The 17369-nt window shown below is 43.6% G+C and overlaps 1 protein-coding gene across 1 annotated transcript in view; it reads right to left on the bottom strand.

Annotated features, from left to right (window-relative positions):
* MTMR7 (myotubularin related protein 7) overlaps positions 1-15503 on the bottom strand; it is a 78726-nt gene extending 63223 nt beyond the window's left edge. The window contains exon 1 of the mRNA XM_038400822.2: positions 15189-15503. Within this exon, the coding sequence (XP_038256750.1) occupies positions 15189-15296 (108 nt within the window). The 5' untranslated portion in view covers positions 15297-15503. The remainder of the gene's footprint in view (positions 1-15188) is intronic.
* Between the last annotated feature and the right edge of the window lie 1866 nt (positions 15504-17369).

Here is a 17369-nt window from a genome sequence, read left to right as displayed (position 1 = left end):
CCAGTTACCAATCCATGAGAGCACCTTCCCTCTTATCCCGTGGCAGCTTACTTTGCGTAAGAGCCTTTGGTGAGGGACCTTGTCAAAGGCTTTCTGAAAATCTAAATGCACTATATCCACTGGATCCCCTTGATCCACATGCTTGTTGACCCCCTCAGAGAATTCTAGTAGATTGGTGAGGCATAATTTCCCTTTACTAAAACCATGTTGACTCTTCCTCAACAAATTATGTTCATCTATGTGTCTAACAATATTGTATTTTATTATCATTTCAACCAATTTGCCTGGTACTGAAGTCAGGCTTACAGGCCTGTAACTGCCGGGATCACCTCTGGAGCCCTTTTTAAAAATTGGCATCACATTAGCTAGCCTCCAGTCATCTGGTACAGAAGCTGATTTAAATTATAGGTTACAGACTACAGTTAGTAGTTAATTGATCAATTTGTTCCAAAACCTCCTCTAATGATACCTCAATTTGGGACAGTTCCTCAGATCTGTCACCTAAAAAGAATGGCTCACGTTTGGGAATCTTCCTCACATCCTCAGCGGTGAAGACCGATGCACAGAATTAATTTACTTTCTCCGCAACGGCCTTATTGTCCTTGAGTGCTCCTTTAGCACCTCCATCATCCAGTGGCCCCACTGGTTGTTTAGCAGGCTTCCTGCTTCTGATGTACTTAAAAAAAATTTGCTATTACTTTTACTTTTTGAGTCTTTGGCTAACTGTTCCTCAAATTCTTTTCTGGCCTTCCTAATTGTATTTTTACATTTCATTTGCCAGTGTTTATGTTCCTTTCTATTTTCCTCACTAGGATTTAACTAGCATGGTCAATATATAATAAAATAAAATTAAGACAAAGACATCTTAGGATGAATATCAGGAAAGCTCCCTAAGGGTAAACTTAATTAGACTAGAGGGCCATCATCCAAGAAAAGTGGTAGAAATCTAATTAATTGAAATAGCTAAAACTGGAAAAGACAAAGCACTGAAAAATATACTGTAGGAACCAACTGGTACATTGGCAGGAGAATGAATTAGCAGAACTAATAGATCCTTCTCTTCTTTAATTTTTATTACTATGATCTGAAGGACAGATAGGATGTCATGTTCATCCTACCACATATAGCTGAGAAGTGATCACATGCTGGATAGCACAGCACTCACTTCCTGTGCCATTTTACAGTTTCACATAACCCAGAGGTCCCCAAACTATGGGGCACACTCCCTTAGGGAGGCAGGGAGGAACATTCAGGAGGCATTGCGGGGACCAGGCCAGCCCCCATGGGAGGCAGGGAGGGAGCGCCATCCAGCCCCGCTCCCAGCTCTGCTCCAGCCCTGCCCCCAACCCCAGCCCCAGTTCCTGGCCCCGCGCTCAGCCCCACTCGCAGCCTTGGCCCCTGACCATGGCCCAGCCGAGCCTCCACACCTGGCCCCAGCCCCACCCCCATCCTTGGGCACTGGCCACGATTCCGTTCCCAGCCCCGGCCCTGCTCCCAGCCCCAGATCCACTCCCAGCTGAAGCCCCAGCCTCAGCTCCCTTACCCCTTTCCACGTCCCCCACTCGACCCCGGGAGCCGTGGCCACGTTCCTGTCCCCGGTTCTGGATGAGGGGGAGCATGGACAAGGGTAAGGGGGGACATGACCCTGAAAAGTTTGGGGACCACTGACATAACCCAATGATACAATGTGAATATTTTAACAAGGGTTTCCCACAAAATTTTTCACCCTTAGCTTGAGATAAACCTCATGTACTAGGAATGTTGCCCACAGGAAAGCGGGGGCAGGCAGAGGGAGGAAGAGAAGGACTAGGGAATCTATTAATTGGTGTCTCATTTGGACAAAAATCCTTTCATGTAGCTATGACCATGAAAAGAAGCAACCCCTCTTGCCAGTCAAATTTATTGCATTTACTCAAAATATTTATATTTTGTTCCTGAAATATATACAGAGAATTCTGACAGCATAGCACAATGATCACCAGGAGGGGAGAGTGAAGACCTTGTACGAAACCAAGAAGTATCCTTTCCTGGGGAAAATTAATTTTTAAATACCTACCATTTGGAGTAAGCTGCTCCATTACACATGCAAAAATATGTGCATGTCAACAGTATATTGTAGAGCAGGGGTGGGCAAACTACGGCCCGCGGTTGGATCCGGCCTGTGGGATTGCTCCCCATGGTGCCGCAGGCCTCGCACCGCTCTCAGAAGTGGCTGGGGGGGGGAGGGGCTCCATGCATTGCCCTTGCTTCCAGGCACCGCCCCCTGAAGCTCCCATTGGCTGGGAATGGGGAACCCACAGCCAATGGGAACTTCAGGGGAGGTACCTGGAGGCGTGCCAAGGGCAGTGCACAGAGCCCTGTGCCTTCCCGCCCCCAGGGCTGCGCAGGGACGTGCTTCCGGCAGCTTCCTGGAGCGGCGTAGTGTGGGGCCAGGGCAGGCATGCAGGGAGCCTCCCCTGGCCCCGGTGCACACCGCTGCCGCCCCAGAGACGCTTTAGGTAAGCGGCGCCAGGCCGGAGTCCGAACCCCTCCTGCCCCCCACCCCCCAACTCTCTGCCTGCACCTCGCACCCCTCCTGTACCCCAACCCCCTGCCCTGAGCTCCCTCCCACAGTCTGCACCCCTCCTGCACCCCTACCCTGAGCCCCCTCCTGTACTCCGCACCCCTCCTGCCCCCCACCCCCCAACTCTCTGCCTGCACCTCGCACCCCTCCTGCACCCCAACCCCCTGCCCTGAGCTCCCTCCCACAGTCTGCACCCCTCCTGCACCCCTACCCTGAGCCCCCTCCTGTACTCCGCACCCCTCCTGCACCCCAACCCCCTTTCCTGAGCCCCCTCATACACCCCGCACCGCTCCTCTGCTCCAATCCCTTGCCCTGAGCCCGTTCCTGCACACCGCATCCCCTCCCACACCCCAACCCCCTGCTCCGGCCCTGCATACAATTTCCCCACCCAGATGTGGCCCTTGGCCCAAAAAGTTTGCCCACCCCTGTTGTAGAGCCTCAGAGATAAGAGATTTCTGTCAGGAATAGGTCAGCAGTATCCAGAGAGAGGTTAACTCTAGCACAGTGGTTTACAACCTGTGGTCCACGGACCCCTGGGGGGTTCACAGACTGTGTCTAAGGGGTCTGCAAAAGGTTGTCATTATCATAGAACACTGGTTTTCAACCTGTGGTCCACGGACCCCTGGGGGTCCGCAGACTATGTCTCAGATTTCCCAAGGGGTCTGTACCTCCATTTAAAATTTGTTAGGAATCTGCAAACAAAAAAAGGTTGAAAACCACTGCTCTAGCGAACTCAGGGAACTCATCCTAATCCTCCCTTCAGTTTGTTAGCAGAATTTTAACGATCGGCTCCCCATAAATACCCTCCAGAACATCAGTCACAAACAAACATGCAGTGTTCCAGGCTAGTTTATAAAGAGATTGTACTGCAGTCAAGCTGCTTAATGAGATCAGTTTCATATTTTAAATGGAATTTAAACTTTGGATGCACCGTGTTAGATAGAGGCTGATATCGACAGAGGCTGTAAATTGAAAGATGGTGGCTATATCACACTTTATACTGTTTAATCCAGTAAGTAAGATTAACATTATTGAAAATATACAAGATTGGTATAGAAAATCTGAGGATAGTCTGCCAATTTCATGACAACAAGAAAAATACTTACATTATGGTGGATTTATTAAATCATTCATTGCAAGAACTGTAGCAATGTAATATGAATAGAGATAAGATCTAGGAAAAATAATAGTAGAAATATAAAAATATAAAAAGACTTAAACTTTCTTTTTTTTCTTTTCAATTAATACAATGAGTCAATGACATGGATCTCACAAGGGAGCAAGTTCCTCCAACCTTGGACATAGTGAGAAAAACATGATATTTAGACAGAGTGGCAAAAAAAAAGTATTACACTAGAATCGTACCAGAGACTGTGAGCAGGGATGTTCGTGAAAATCAAATCTCACATTTAGAAAAACATCCAAAACTGGAGAGCCCTGCTGTTAGACCCAAACTTTCAATTGTTGTATAAAAATAAAAGTCACCAATGAAAATAGGATAAAAAAATATCTGAAGGATATAACACATTAAAGTCAATGGAAGTCTTCTACTGACTTAACTGGGGTTTGGATCAGGCACATGAACTCCCATGCTTCAGGGCATAAATTAAAAAGAAATGTCATATAGGCAGGTGATTCCATTATGCGGCTTCTTGCACCTTCCTCTGAAGCACCTGCTAGTATTCATTATCAGAGACTGGGTATTGGACTAGATGCACTGCTGGTCTGATCTGGTATGACAATTGATAATGCACTTGAATAATTGATTCACTTGACACGAGTATGAACAACAAATGATCAGATAAGCCACATGATTCTAGATAGACAGCAGTTCGGACATAGCCAGTAAATGCAAATCAGCAATGAATTTATAGAGTAATCAATTCGCCAGATTTTAGGTGTACTGACTGATAAACCAGCATGATTTTTCAAATGTTAAATTTTTCAAATGTATCTGTAGGTCTTAACAACTTAATCAAATCTGCATGTGAAACAACAGGCCAGAATCAAAGATGTTACTCAAATTCTATATTACAGATACAGAAGTACTGTAATATGGAATGAGAAAAGGATCAAAAGTGGAAAGATGAGTGGGCATGCCAAAAGCAGTTTTCTGTTTCTTTTATAACAGGAGATTAGCATACATCCATTTAGAGATGTGACTCAGACTAAAAGAGATGGGAAGAGAACTATAACAATAATGAAAACCAGAGACATAGATTAGTGTAATGAGAAGGTAAAGACATAAGGGGAAGAGGTGCTTATAAAGCATAGAATCCAAATGACCACCAAAAAGGAAATCACAAAGGGAAAATAGTACTACAAACTACCTGGGGGAAAAAATGATCAGAGAGGTAAAATTCAAACCAAAACTGGACACCAAAGTTCCAATCCTTCCCAAGTGAAATCAAGCAAGTTTTGCCATTGACTCCAACAGGAACAGGATTTTGTGCCAAATGAACAACATCATTTAGATACCAGTATTTCATGTACTAATACATCAAATGCTGTCACCAGAGCCAAAAATATCAAGAGAAATGACAACCCACTTGATTTAGACTTGTCAAGGTCTTTACAGACCACATATCAGTTTCTGTTGAGTGACCCACTCTGAGCTCAGATGAAAAAAAGAGAGAGGTATGTTAGGAACTGATCCTGGGCAACAATTTTTAGATAAAATTTTCAAATTCCAACAATTCTGAGACAAAAAAAAACAGGACATGTGGTCTGGTTCTGATCTGATTTACACCAATTTTACATCAATATAACTTCATCAGGCCAACTTCACTCCATACTACAGTCGAGTTTGGCATAGGGAGAGGGAGGAGGGCATTTGGGGCTTTATGACACTCTGTGCCTCTCCTATGTTGGAGCTCCTGGAGCTTGGTTTGGCCCTTGGGTCAAGCAGGAGCAGCTCTGATGCCTGCCCTATAACTTGTGCCCAATTTCAGCAACCATGTATTGCTATGGGTTAAGGGACACTCTGGCCATGTCTTCTCCAACTCCCTGAACATCTCCTATGCCTGGGGCTTCTGTGTGGGAGGATGACATAGTGCCTGAGAATCTGTCTCTACAACTACCAAAGAGCTCCCTCAATATTGGTGGAATTTCTCCAGCAGGCAGCTACAACCATATTATGACTTTGTTACATTAGCATAAAGGAACTGTGAGGCACAGATGAATGTGGCCCAGGGACTTTAATGGAGTTAATCCTGATTTACACTGGCATAAGCGAGCTTGGAATCAGGCCTATAGGCCAGAAATTGTGAATTACAGAAGGCTATGAATGAATGACACATATAAACAGGAACAATTAATGCACATTGAAATTCTAACTGAAAGCAGGATGCATGCAATAAACTAACTATACTGTTAAGAGGATCAGCCAAAACTTGTGGAACTTGAGGATGGGGAGTAGACAGAGGGGAGTCATTTAAACTAACTCTCTAACAGAGGGCACGAGCACAACAATACTACCAAATAAACGTGGGGGAAAGAAATCAAATATCAAAGATGGTGAACAAGGAAGAGGAAAAACAGTTTACTGAGCAGAATCCTGCTAATCTAGATAAACAAAAACATCCCAATGTCTCCTCATGTGCATAGTGGGAAATGAGCGAGACAACAATGATGCTTAGAGTAATGAAGAAAACCGTTGAAGAGCAATTCTGGCTATGTAATACACTTAAACTGTAGTGCAGTATTGCTGATTAGAAGAAGCTAATTTAACTCTCTAGATAATTAAATCAAATCAAAGACAGATCTGGATTTCCAGCAGTGCTACTCCTAAAGAGGTACTGACTACCATAAAGTAGTCAGTACTATAAAGTACCATGAAGCGGATAGGAAAACTGAGACCGAGATGGGAAATTCCTAGCTGGCTTGTAGGTCAGTGACATTAGCTTATGAAATAAAATAGTGTGCGTGAATTAGAACATAAACATCCGTTCTAGAGCTGTTCTGATCCACACTGTAGTTAGGCTATGGTCTGGGGTTCAAATCTCTACTAGAGTGCTTGCTGAGATTTGAAAGGACTGAAATCTTGTGAGATGTTCTTGTGTATAATTTCAGGCCCAAATGGTTGACATTTCATTAGGTAACGATCATGAAGGGTGATTTAGGTTGGACATTAGGAAAAACTTCCTAACTGCCAGGGTAGTTAAGCAGTGGAATAAATTTCCTGGGAAGGTTGTGGAATCTCCATCATTGGAGATTTTTTAGAGCAGGTTAGACAAACACCTATCGGGATGGTCTAGATAATACTTAGTCCTGCCATGAGTGCAGGGGCTAGTCTAGATGACCTCTCAAGGTCCCTTCCAGTCCTACAATTCTATGATTCTATGAATGATGGAAATTGCACAAGACCAATTGTTTTCATAAGATTTCCACAATTTCATAATGAAATATTATGAGAATAGCTGTTCTTGAAAGAGTTAGGCTACATCCAAACTTATAATAGTAAACAAGCCCCTTCAGCACTCTAATTCAACCCAGAACCAAAATTTTAGGATTAGGTACAGATCTGAGGGTTCAAATCCAACCCTTTGTCCCCAAATATTCCCAATGGTTCAGACATGAAGTTCAAGTTTTTGTCCATCTCTAGAAATGTATGTCTGGAGTGTCTGATCACAATGATTTACAGTGCATTACATTTTAAATGTCATTAGCAGTCAGATTGTGAGTCATTGTCAAGGTCAAAGGGCATAAAACCAAAGTAAGTGGAATCTTTTAAAAAATCTAATTGTGGCCTAAAAATAGGAGTCTTATCTGTAAGAAAAACTCAATAATGCACTATCACAAAATCTTGACACCAAGGCCGTTTTCAGTTAAGTGAGTAATTGTTAAAATCCATTACTTAAAATCTAAGTCAAATACAGTGATCATATTCAAAATAGAAGAAAAAGGCTGACCAAAATGTAAACTAAAATCTTCTGAACACAGTAAAAGATCGAACAATGGTTACCAAATCTGAAAGCACCAGTACTTGCTGAGTTCTTTTACACGCCTACAGAACAGAATGGTAAGTAATGGCCACAACAGTGCCTGAAAAGCAGACAAAAAACTTGGTACTCAAAAGAGGTCATAGTACTGTAGCGGGACGGTCACCGCGCTCCTGTCACAAAGGGGTTAAAAGCAGCCCAGGGAGGTTGATTGGGTAGTCAGCCACAGGTGTGGTTGCACCCAATTAGGGCACATCTGGCCCTAATAAAAGGGCAGGCTGATACAATAGGAGAGACTCTTGCTCCAGCTGGGGAGCGGAGAGGACCAGGCTAGCCGGGAGAGCAAGCAGGGTGTCTGAGGCAGAGTTGGGCTGGGCTGGGCTGGGCTGGGCTGGGGAAGGGCAGGCAGAGCTGAGGAGCTCTGGCCTGGTAAGTCTCCAGGCTGAGGCCTTGCTAAAGGCCAGGGGAGGTACTAGGGCTGTAAGGAGGCAGCTGGGACTAAAAAGACAACAGGTCCAACTCCCTTGCCAGTGATGAGGGTTTGCCCCTGAGAGAAGGGGCTAGATGAGGAATGGTAGCAGATACTGAAGCAAGGTGGGTATAGGGGGTTGGGGTTCCCCTGAGAGGGGAGACACAGAGTGTGGGGGCACTGCTGTGGGGCAGCACCCACAGGTAAGGGACACTGGGGTCTGTGAGGGACATGTGGCCAGAGGTGGTGGAGACAATGGGGCAAGTAACAGAGGGTGAGACACCGGCCCATAGAGGGTGCTCTGCGGCTATGTGAACTAATTCCGAGACTCCACAGCAGGAGACGCTGTGGTGGTGAGTCTGCGCTGTGTTACAAGTACCTTATGCAGTGTTACATAAATGACCCAAAGCCTCAATCAGGAGCAAAGGCCAAACAAGCCCCATCACTGCTATGCCTCTACATAGCAGAGTGAGAAAAAGAATAGCTAATTTTAATCCAGGTTGTCCTTGAAGTGGCGGAGTCCTCCAATCCAATTATTTTGAGACATAAAGGTCATGGAAAACACAGATTTGTTGCCAAGCTACTTGCCAAGCATTCAAAAGTGAAGTCATGGGGTAGTATTCAGTAGCAGTGAAACTGGACATATGTTATAATTTGGTCACATAATCATTACACACTCCAAAAAAGAAAGAAACTTGCTGACAATCCATGTTCTACATGCACAAGGGGTTTATCAAAAAAAAAAAAAGCACATGTGCTTTTTTGTAAGTAAAAGATCAGAGGTCAGAAGTTGTTTCCACTTTCACCAGTTTGAATCTTGTAATCAGTTTAGGTAATATGTTCTGCCCATTGAAACTGGAATGTTGGCAAGTCAACAGGGATGATTCAAGTATGAGCTTCTGCTCCCATTTGGGAACATAGTATTGTGATCATCAGAGGAGAGTGGAAGTCTGTACTCCTGAATTCTGTTCCTGGCTCTACCATTGACCCAGATGTGACATTGGGCAAATCATCTACACTCTGTGCCCTATATATAATTATGTGATAATATTTGCATCCTCACAGAGGAAGTGTTAAAAAGCTTTAAGAAACTACACTGAGATCCTCAGAAGAAAAGTAAGCTAAGCACTATATAAATGCACAGTATTATTATTTTTATTGGTCGAAAACAGTTAAAATGAATTTAAAACTAAAGGAGACAATACTCTGATACAAATTTTCAGTCTGACTACTTAAAATTATCTTTGGAATGTAATATGCTGGGCAAGAATATTGTCATATAAGCATATACAATGGTATCTATATCTTAAATCAGGGGTTCTCAGCCTTTTTCTTTCTGATGCCTCCCAGCATGCTATCACAATGCCTCAGCCCACCCGTGCACGGCTTTTTTCCTGCATATCCAGAAGCTTAAAAACTGTATTAGATTGATAGTTATACAGTTAAACACACACACATATAATATAAAAGAGAAAAGGATAAAATAGGTACAAAAATAAAAAAATATTTGTTTTACTTACTCAGCGTGAAACTTGTTACTGGGTGACCCACTAAGGTGAGTCAGGGGGTGAAGGTAACGATCCCTCCCCAAGCCCCGCTGCCCAGGGCTGAAGCCAGAGCCCTCGCCCCGCCACACAGGGCTCAAGCCAAAGTTCGAGCCCCACCGTGCTGAAGCCTGAGCCCCATCACCTGGGGCTGAAGCCAAAGTCTGAGCCTCACCAAGTGGGGCTGAAGCCAAAGCCAGAGCCCTGTCACCCAGGGCTGAAGCATGATTTATTTTGGTGGACCCCTTGAAACCTCCTTGCTGCATACCCCCAGTTGAGAACCACTACCTTAAATAATTACTGAGCTATAGACTATCAAAATAGATCTTTTTATAACTGCGTAAAAATTGAAGCACTAGAGAAACCTTAACCATCATAAGTGCTATGTTAACAAGAGCTACTGAGCCAAATGCATCCCTGGAATAACTCCACTGAAGACAACAGAATTACACCAGGGATCAGTCTGGTATATTCATTATGATAATATTGCACTTCAGAAGGCCTGCTGCCAATACACAGTGAAAGATGAACACTACAAGATGTGGCTAAACAAAATGTAATATCTCACTAGCAACAGTGAATGAAATTTCCATTTGAAGCCAATGTATCTTTTGGGCTCTTTTTCTCTTAACATGTCCATGGTCAGAAACATTTCTATATAGATTAACAACGTGTATTTTTAGTCTGTGCATGAACATAGCTTATTAATTTTTGAAGATTGTTGTGGGTTGTTAGTTTCACTTAGTGGCAGCTTCTCTAAAGTTCCTTACTGTTTGATCCATATTAATGGCAGAAAGTGATTGACTGTTAATTTTTGCTTCTAAAAAGATAATCCTTTTTTTCATTGTATGCACAGCACTGCTTAACAATGTGTGATTGTTAGCTGCTGCTAAATTTGGTCACATTATACCCCTCTTGCATAAGAAGGCATCTACAGTATGAAGAGGACCTTACCATAATATAATACATATGTAGCCTTACATAATGGGGAATTCAATGGATTATGTGTAATTAATTATTACTATACTACTAGAAATATGTGCATTGGTTTATGTGTAACTGGAAATAGAATGCTTGATGTTCAAGGTCTCCATATCTTCTTTAACGTAGAATGACTCTATTGCCGTTAGTGGACCTGATTCTGATTGGTGCTGAGAACCTACAACACCCTTAGAAATACAAGGCTGGATCTTAACAGGTTGGTAGAAAACATAGCTATCAAGCTGTCCTGGCACACTAGAATCGGAATGTTTCAATGGCAAGAATTCATGTTCTTAAACAGTGCTAATGGCAGAAATCACCATCCACTCCCATGCTGGCTACAATTTTTGGAAGAGACTGGCTCCCAAAGATATTAAGGAATGCAAAAGAGAGAGTAGTGAACTAAAGCAGTGTGGTCTAGAGGCTAACACATTAGCATAGGCATAGGCATCAAGAGACCTCTTTTCTATTCCCGCCTTTTCCATTGAGCTGCTCTGTGATCTTGGGCAAGTCACTTTACCTCTTTGTGTGTCAGTATCTCTTCCCACACTTGTTGGTCTTGTTTACTTAAACTGTAAGCTTGTTGGGGCAGGACTATCCCTCACTATATGTTTGTACAATGTCAAGCCCAATAGAATCCTGATCTTGGTTGAGGCATGTAGGTGCTATTGTAATACATGTTGTAAATAATAATAATATGTCTCTTTCTTATCACTAATTGCAGGAAAAGCTATACATTCACTTATACCATTTCCGAATATCACTGGAAGATAATTGTTAAATTGCTTGCATCTTTTTCTCTTGGCCACAGAGTATTTAAATAACTCAGTCAGCCCCTATGATTAAAAAATGCTTAACGGAACAAGTCACAAATTGTAGTATGTTGGGAACTAATAAACTGGCTGAAGTCAACTGTGGCAAAAATGGGCTTCTCTACTTGACTTGAGTACTGTCCAAAAAGTACTGGAGCACACCTTCAGAATTAAGGGGAAATTATTGGAAATGGAAGAACCCTGATCAATACAGCCATAGTTTAATGCATGGGAGGGCAAACTACGGCCCACGGGCAGGATCCGGCCCCTTGGGGCTTTGGTCCGGCCTGCGGGATTGTCACCCCTCATGGTGCTGCGCCGCTCTAGGAAATGGCCACACCATGTCCCTGCAGCCCGTGGGGGTGGGGCAGCAGAGAGCTCCGCATCTGCTCTTGCCTATGAGTACCTCGCCCAAAGCTCTCATTGGCCAGGAATGGGTTACCGCGGCCAATGGGAGCTTCAGGGGAGGTACCCACAGGCGAGGGAAACATGTGGAGCCCTCTGCGCTCCCCCACCATCCCCAGGGGCCGTGCAGGGATGTGGTACAGGCTGCTTCCTTGAGTGGCATGGCGTGGGGCCAGGGGCGGGGCAGGCAAGGCAGGGAGCGTGCTGCTGCCACCCCGGAGCTACTCTAGTTAAGCAGCGCTGGGCCAGAGCCTGAACCCCTCCTTCACCCTGCACCCCAACTCCCTGCCCTGAGACCTTCTCACATCCCACACCCCTTCTAAACCCCAACCCTCTGACCTGAGCCCCCTCCTGCACTCCACACCCCTCCTGCACCCTAACCCCCTTCCGTGAGTCCCCTCATACACCCCGGACCCTCCTCTGCCCCAACCCCTTGCCTGGAGCCCCTTCCTGCATACCGCACCCCCTTGTGCCCCAATCCCCTGCCCCGGCCCTGCAAGCAATTTCCCCACCCAGATGTGGCCCTCGGGCCAAAAGGTTTGCCCACCCCTGGTTTAATGCCTCAACTTCTAAAAGGATGATTCTTATGGAGATTTCAGATTAAAAAGGTGGATCTGTCTGACTAAATTATTAGCACTTGTTGAAAAGTCGGAAATTTTCATGAACTTTTGGTGAAAAATTTGTCCCCCTTTTTTTCTAGATAATTTCAAAATCTGATTTTTTTTCAAACAGCTCTATAAATTATACTTCAGGGACTTACTATATTTCATACACTATTCCTAAAATATGTATATATTTTACACAATATATTTCAGAGCGAGGACATGATAGTTATTAAGTAGTTTAACAACAGTAGATTGGCTAGTACCTCTTTTTGTGAAATAATTATATATTATTAAAAATAATAAATAAAAATAAACAGTTGCATGCCAGGACATGCAAAGCTATATGTATAACACTTTTGGTTTATCTTAGGGTTTTATACTGGCAGCCATCAAAGTAGCATCTAAGCACCTTCTTCATAAAAACAATAGCAATAATGAAGTCCCTAGTGGATTTCAAGGAATCTCAGCACTTCTCCCTTTTCAGGGTGAAAATTCTCTTTGGGTAGGGATTTTCTTTTGAATTTTTAGATTTTATTAATTTCCTGGGATATTTGTTTTGAGGGGTTGGTTAGGGTTCTTTGGGTGTAAGGGGGTGTCAGTATGATGAGATACACATCATCACAGAACAAGCTAGTTACTTGATTGAGAATAAAGAAAAGGAGTACTTGTGGCACCTTAGAGACTAACAAATTTATTTGAGCATAAGCTTTCGTGAGCTACAGCTCACTTCATTGGATGCATTACTCATAATCTTTCCCTGTTTGCTGTAGAAGATGCTGATCAGGTGGTTCCGCAGTTTCTTTGAGAGTGTGTGGCACAAGCTGTCAGCATAGTCTGTGTGGTATGTAGATTGTAATGGATTTTTTACCTTCAGTCCTTTCGGTATGATGGTATCACGAAAGCTTATGCTCAAATAAATGTATTAGTCTCTAAGGTGCCACAAGTACTCCTTTTCTTTTTTGCGAATACAGACTAACATGGCTGCTACTCTGAAACTTGATTGGGAATGGATTTGGAATGGGGGAATCCATTTCAGAGGAACACTGACAGCTCAGTGAGGATATCTTTTACTTGCACACTATTCTCTTTTATTTCCTTTAAAGTTGCTGGGGTTGAAAGGGGTCTTGCTTTATACTAAATTCCAGGTGGTAAAAACTAAAGACAAAGTCAATGCAACACAGTTATTTTTCTGGTAATTTCTTTTTTAATTTTTTCTTTTTTTCACATTGAACCCAAAGATTTTTGTTTTGTTACCAAGCAGGTCAGCTAACTGCTGATAGTAGTGATATTTCAGTGGTATCTGGGAATAACTGGGTAAGTGAGTTATTTCAAACCCCACTCATATTTAGCATCTTGTTTTCTCATCAACTGTTATGATTATGATTACAAATGATTTTGTAACCACATTACTGTTCTAAATAAACATATTAATTCTAAATGTCTTGTATTATATCAGAGAGGTAACTTCTTTCATTATTACTGATACACAATGTAAGGGCCTGGCTGGGAGACAAGGAGCCAATGCCATCCAATTTTGAATAGAGTATTCAATGCAAAAGAAACATTGAGAGTCTCAAGTCACTGACACTACACTCATTAATGTTATCTGATATACAATATATTTTCTTTTTATGTGGGAACAATTTGAAAGCCTGCTTCTGGAAAAGCCAAAGAGCCAAATCTCATTGCCTTAATGGCAGCTGGATCAGGCCCTTTATCTAAAGTGAAACACAAATATTTATTTTAGTTTAGGTTTTTGTTCTTATCTGTCAGTATTTTCAATTTTTACTCATGTACACTTTCACTGTGTGATGGGCAGAAGAAGATCTATGCACATTATTCTCAATGGCTGTTTCCTTCCATGGTAGAACAGACCCTAAAAACAGGTATTCTTCCTCTCCCCAGGAAGGCAGCAAAATCCCAAGAAGTAAGAAGGCCTTTTCTGATGCAGAAAATCACTCTATTTTCACAATATATTCACTGTCCAGCAGCTACAGGCCTAGTAATCTTGGTTCAGCAGCAAGAGGCCCTGATCTTGAATTCATGTTACCATGATGGCTAACAATAATGAACGAGGAATATACACAAACCAGATGAAAACAACAATGCTGAAGCACAGATTTAGGGTTATAAACACACACAAAATTAGCCAAAAGTAAAATAATTAAATAAATAAACTAGCATTTATTCCTCTAAATGAAATGTTACTTGTAGCTACAATTTAATTTTTTGCTTCAGATTGAATTTTCTGTTATATCGAATTTTGGTATGCTGAAATCACATTTTCTTCTGTTTAGGGAAAGACTGTAGTTTTGTTAACAAATATAGACCTCCTGTCTGCACAGATATATAAATATACTGATTAGACTAGGTAAATACCAGATTCCAAAATCTAAATAAAATCTTGGCCAAGATAATTAAATAGTAAAACAAAAGTAAAGGAATATGAAAAGCAGATAAGCTTGGGTTCCCTTACTTCTGGTAAGCAAGAGCAGCCATGGCTGGGGTCTCCATTAGCAACAATGGCTAAGCCAGGCTAACTAAGCGGTCGCACACATTTCAATCAACTTTACAGAGCAATGCTTTGCATGTCTTGGAATATTTTGCCTAATTTAATAGGAAATTGTCTAAAATGTTAAAGCAGCTAGATAGGTTGATATTCATCCCTGATATCTGCAGGGCTTTATTATTATTTTTTTAATAACTAGAGATGAACTAATCTCTTTCCATACGAACCAGAATAAAACATCAGCAACATACAAGAGACAGCTTTTCCCTGCTGGCTTCTCCTGAGCCAAGCATTGAAGCCTCGCCATCACTCATCACTGCAGCCATCCAACCTCCTCCGCTTTGCCTCTCCGGTACCAACCTTGGGCATTCGGATGTGCTCCATGGCGTCCAGGCAGCTCCCAGATGAGAGTCTCATGCACCTTCCACAATGAGCAGGGATGGATTCAGAGGGACCTCTAGTCTGCATATCAGATTTTTATTTTCCTGGGCGCCGGGGAAGATGGGGCGGGAGGATACATTGTACCTCTGTTTCGATGCTTGCAGGTCAGTCGTTGGCTCCACCCCCCCCCCCCCAGGGCAGCTGCCATGCCCCCTCAGCTTAGATGCAGCCGGAGCCCTCACAGGCGGCAAGGAACCGCCGTCAGCAAGGCCCTAAAGACTGACAGGTTCAGGCTTGCCTTTATCTAGTGCCGCTCCAGAGGTGCCGGAGTAGTGCCAATGAATGCATCTCTGTCTAATTTTGCATCCAGTTGCAAATTCTGACGTTAGCTGACATCAGTATTTTCTCCATTATTTAAAAAGCATCCCCTTATCCTAGGTCCTGGGGAAGGGAAAGGTGACAGATGAGAGAGGGACTCTGCCAGAATTGCATCCCCTCTCCTTTTCTCATCCCCTGGTCCAGTGTAAGCGATTTCCAGACCCTGCGGTCGCTGGCCTTGCCGCATCCCATGATCCCAAGGTCCAGGAGATGGCGTTTCTGATATCTGACAGAGAGCCCTGTCAGAAATCGCATCCTCAACTTTGTGCCGGGGGATACAACTCCTGACACAATCACTGTCCTGCGTTAGAAATTGCCCCCACCCGTTCCTTGCCCCAGGATGCAGGCTAAGGGACCAAAGAGAACCACCTCGACTCCCCAGCCTGCCCTTTGCTGTTGGGGCTGGAGAGCAAAGTGGAGAGAAACAGCTGTCTCTAAACCAATCGGGAATTGCCACCCTTCTCTGAACAAAGAGGGGAAACTGTAGCCACTACTCGGCTCTGTGTGCCGATGGCTAGACCCGTCAATAAGACAGAGAGATTGGCGTGAACCACCCAAGGGATTCACTTTGATCCTCTGGGAGGATCGGACGTAAATATTGTGGTGAATCTGTCCGAAATGACGGCTCCTGCTTGCGGGCTGGAGGCGCACGTGGCTGGGAGAGATGCGTACCCACAAACGCACAGAAGCGCAAAAGAATGGGGGTGTGGGGCGACGCCTCAGCTGGATCAGCAGCTACCCTCCCATAGCTCCAGTTTCATGCCTCTTCCCTGCTTTTAAACTGGGTTTATGTGGGGCAAAAAGCGCGTGTGTGAGCATTGATTCAATCGGCAGGATATTCTTTTAAACACCGAAACCATATCTGGAAGGAAGCATTTAACCCTAGGGAGAGATGGGGGCCGGAATGAGAGTAATTGGATCAATCCCTAGTGGGCAGCTGTTTACAGCTTTCCTGACAGAGCACCGCTGCATTGTGTAAGCATTGGGCTGGGCTGGGACTTCAGTGCCACAGTTCTGTGTACAGGGTGATATGAAGGGCTAGTCCTTCTCCCTTATTTTTGCAACTCGCCCCCATTTTTGCACACCCTTCCCCGTTTCTGCAGCTGCTTCAGCGGATGTTTTGATGTTACTTACTGGGCATGCTCGGATGGTTTAAGCATGCTCCCTAACGAAGAATGATAATCTACCCTGAAACTGGCCAGGGCCGTGCCTGCGTGAGGATTGCTGCACTCTCCTGCAGAAAATCCCTGGGTGGAGGTCCGGATGTGTGTTTGTGTGCGCTCACCTGCATAAATCTTAATTTCATGGAGGAGTTCTACGTCTCTGTGCAGACCCTGAACTCCTCTGTTTTGAGACATCACTAGCCATCCTCAGCTAATAGGGTGGGAGGTTTTAATGTTTCATTTCACAATATCTAATTATGATCTAGAATGAGGGCTGGGATGCACAGCCTTGCTTGAAAATACATTGAGTGGCATCCATAAACTTATTTGCATTTACTAGGTTTTGAATCTCACATTTAACTAGTGGCACTTTTTTCTTTCTTCTGATCATTTTGGCATAGACAACTGCTAAGAATTATCCAGTCATTAAATGTTTCCTTTGTAGTAACAATAATATGGTGCACTGCTTATGTTATCATCATTTGGCAGTCATTGCTGTCAGTACAATAGGGAAAATTGAAAGAGAACATCATCATGTTGGAATAAGAAAGATGCTTCCAATTTTCAGTGCCCTGTCACCATAGGTCCACCCCTGGCTTGAAGTGCTTTCCATTATTTA

The sequence above is a fragment of the Dermochelys coriacea genome, chromosome 4 (genome assembly GCF_009764565.3).
Source record: "Dermochelys coriacea isolate rDerCor1 chromosome 4, rDerCor1.pri.v4, whole genome shotgun sequence".
NCBI lineage: Eukaryota > Metazoa > Chordata > Testudines > Dermochelyidae > Dermochelys > Dermochelys coriacea.
The sequence above is the reverse complement of the archived record's forward strand: the minus strand, read 5'-3'. Positions and strand labels throughout refer to the sequence as shown.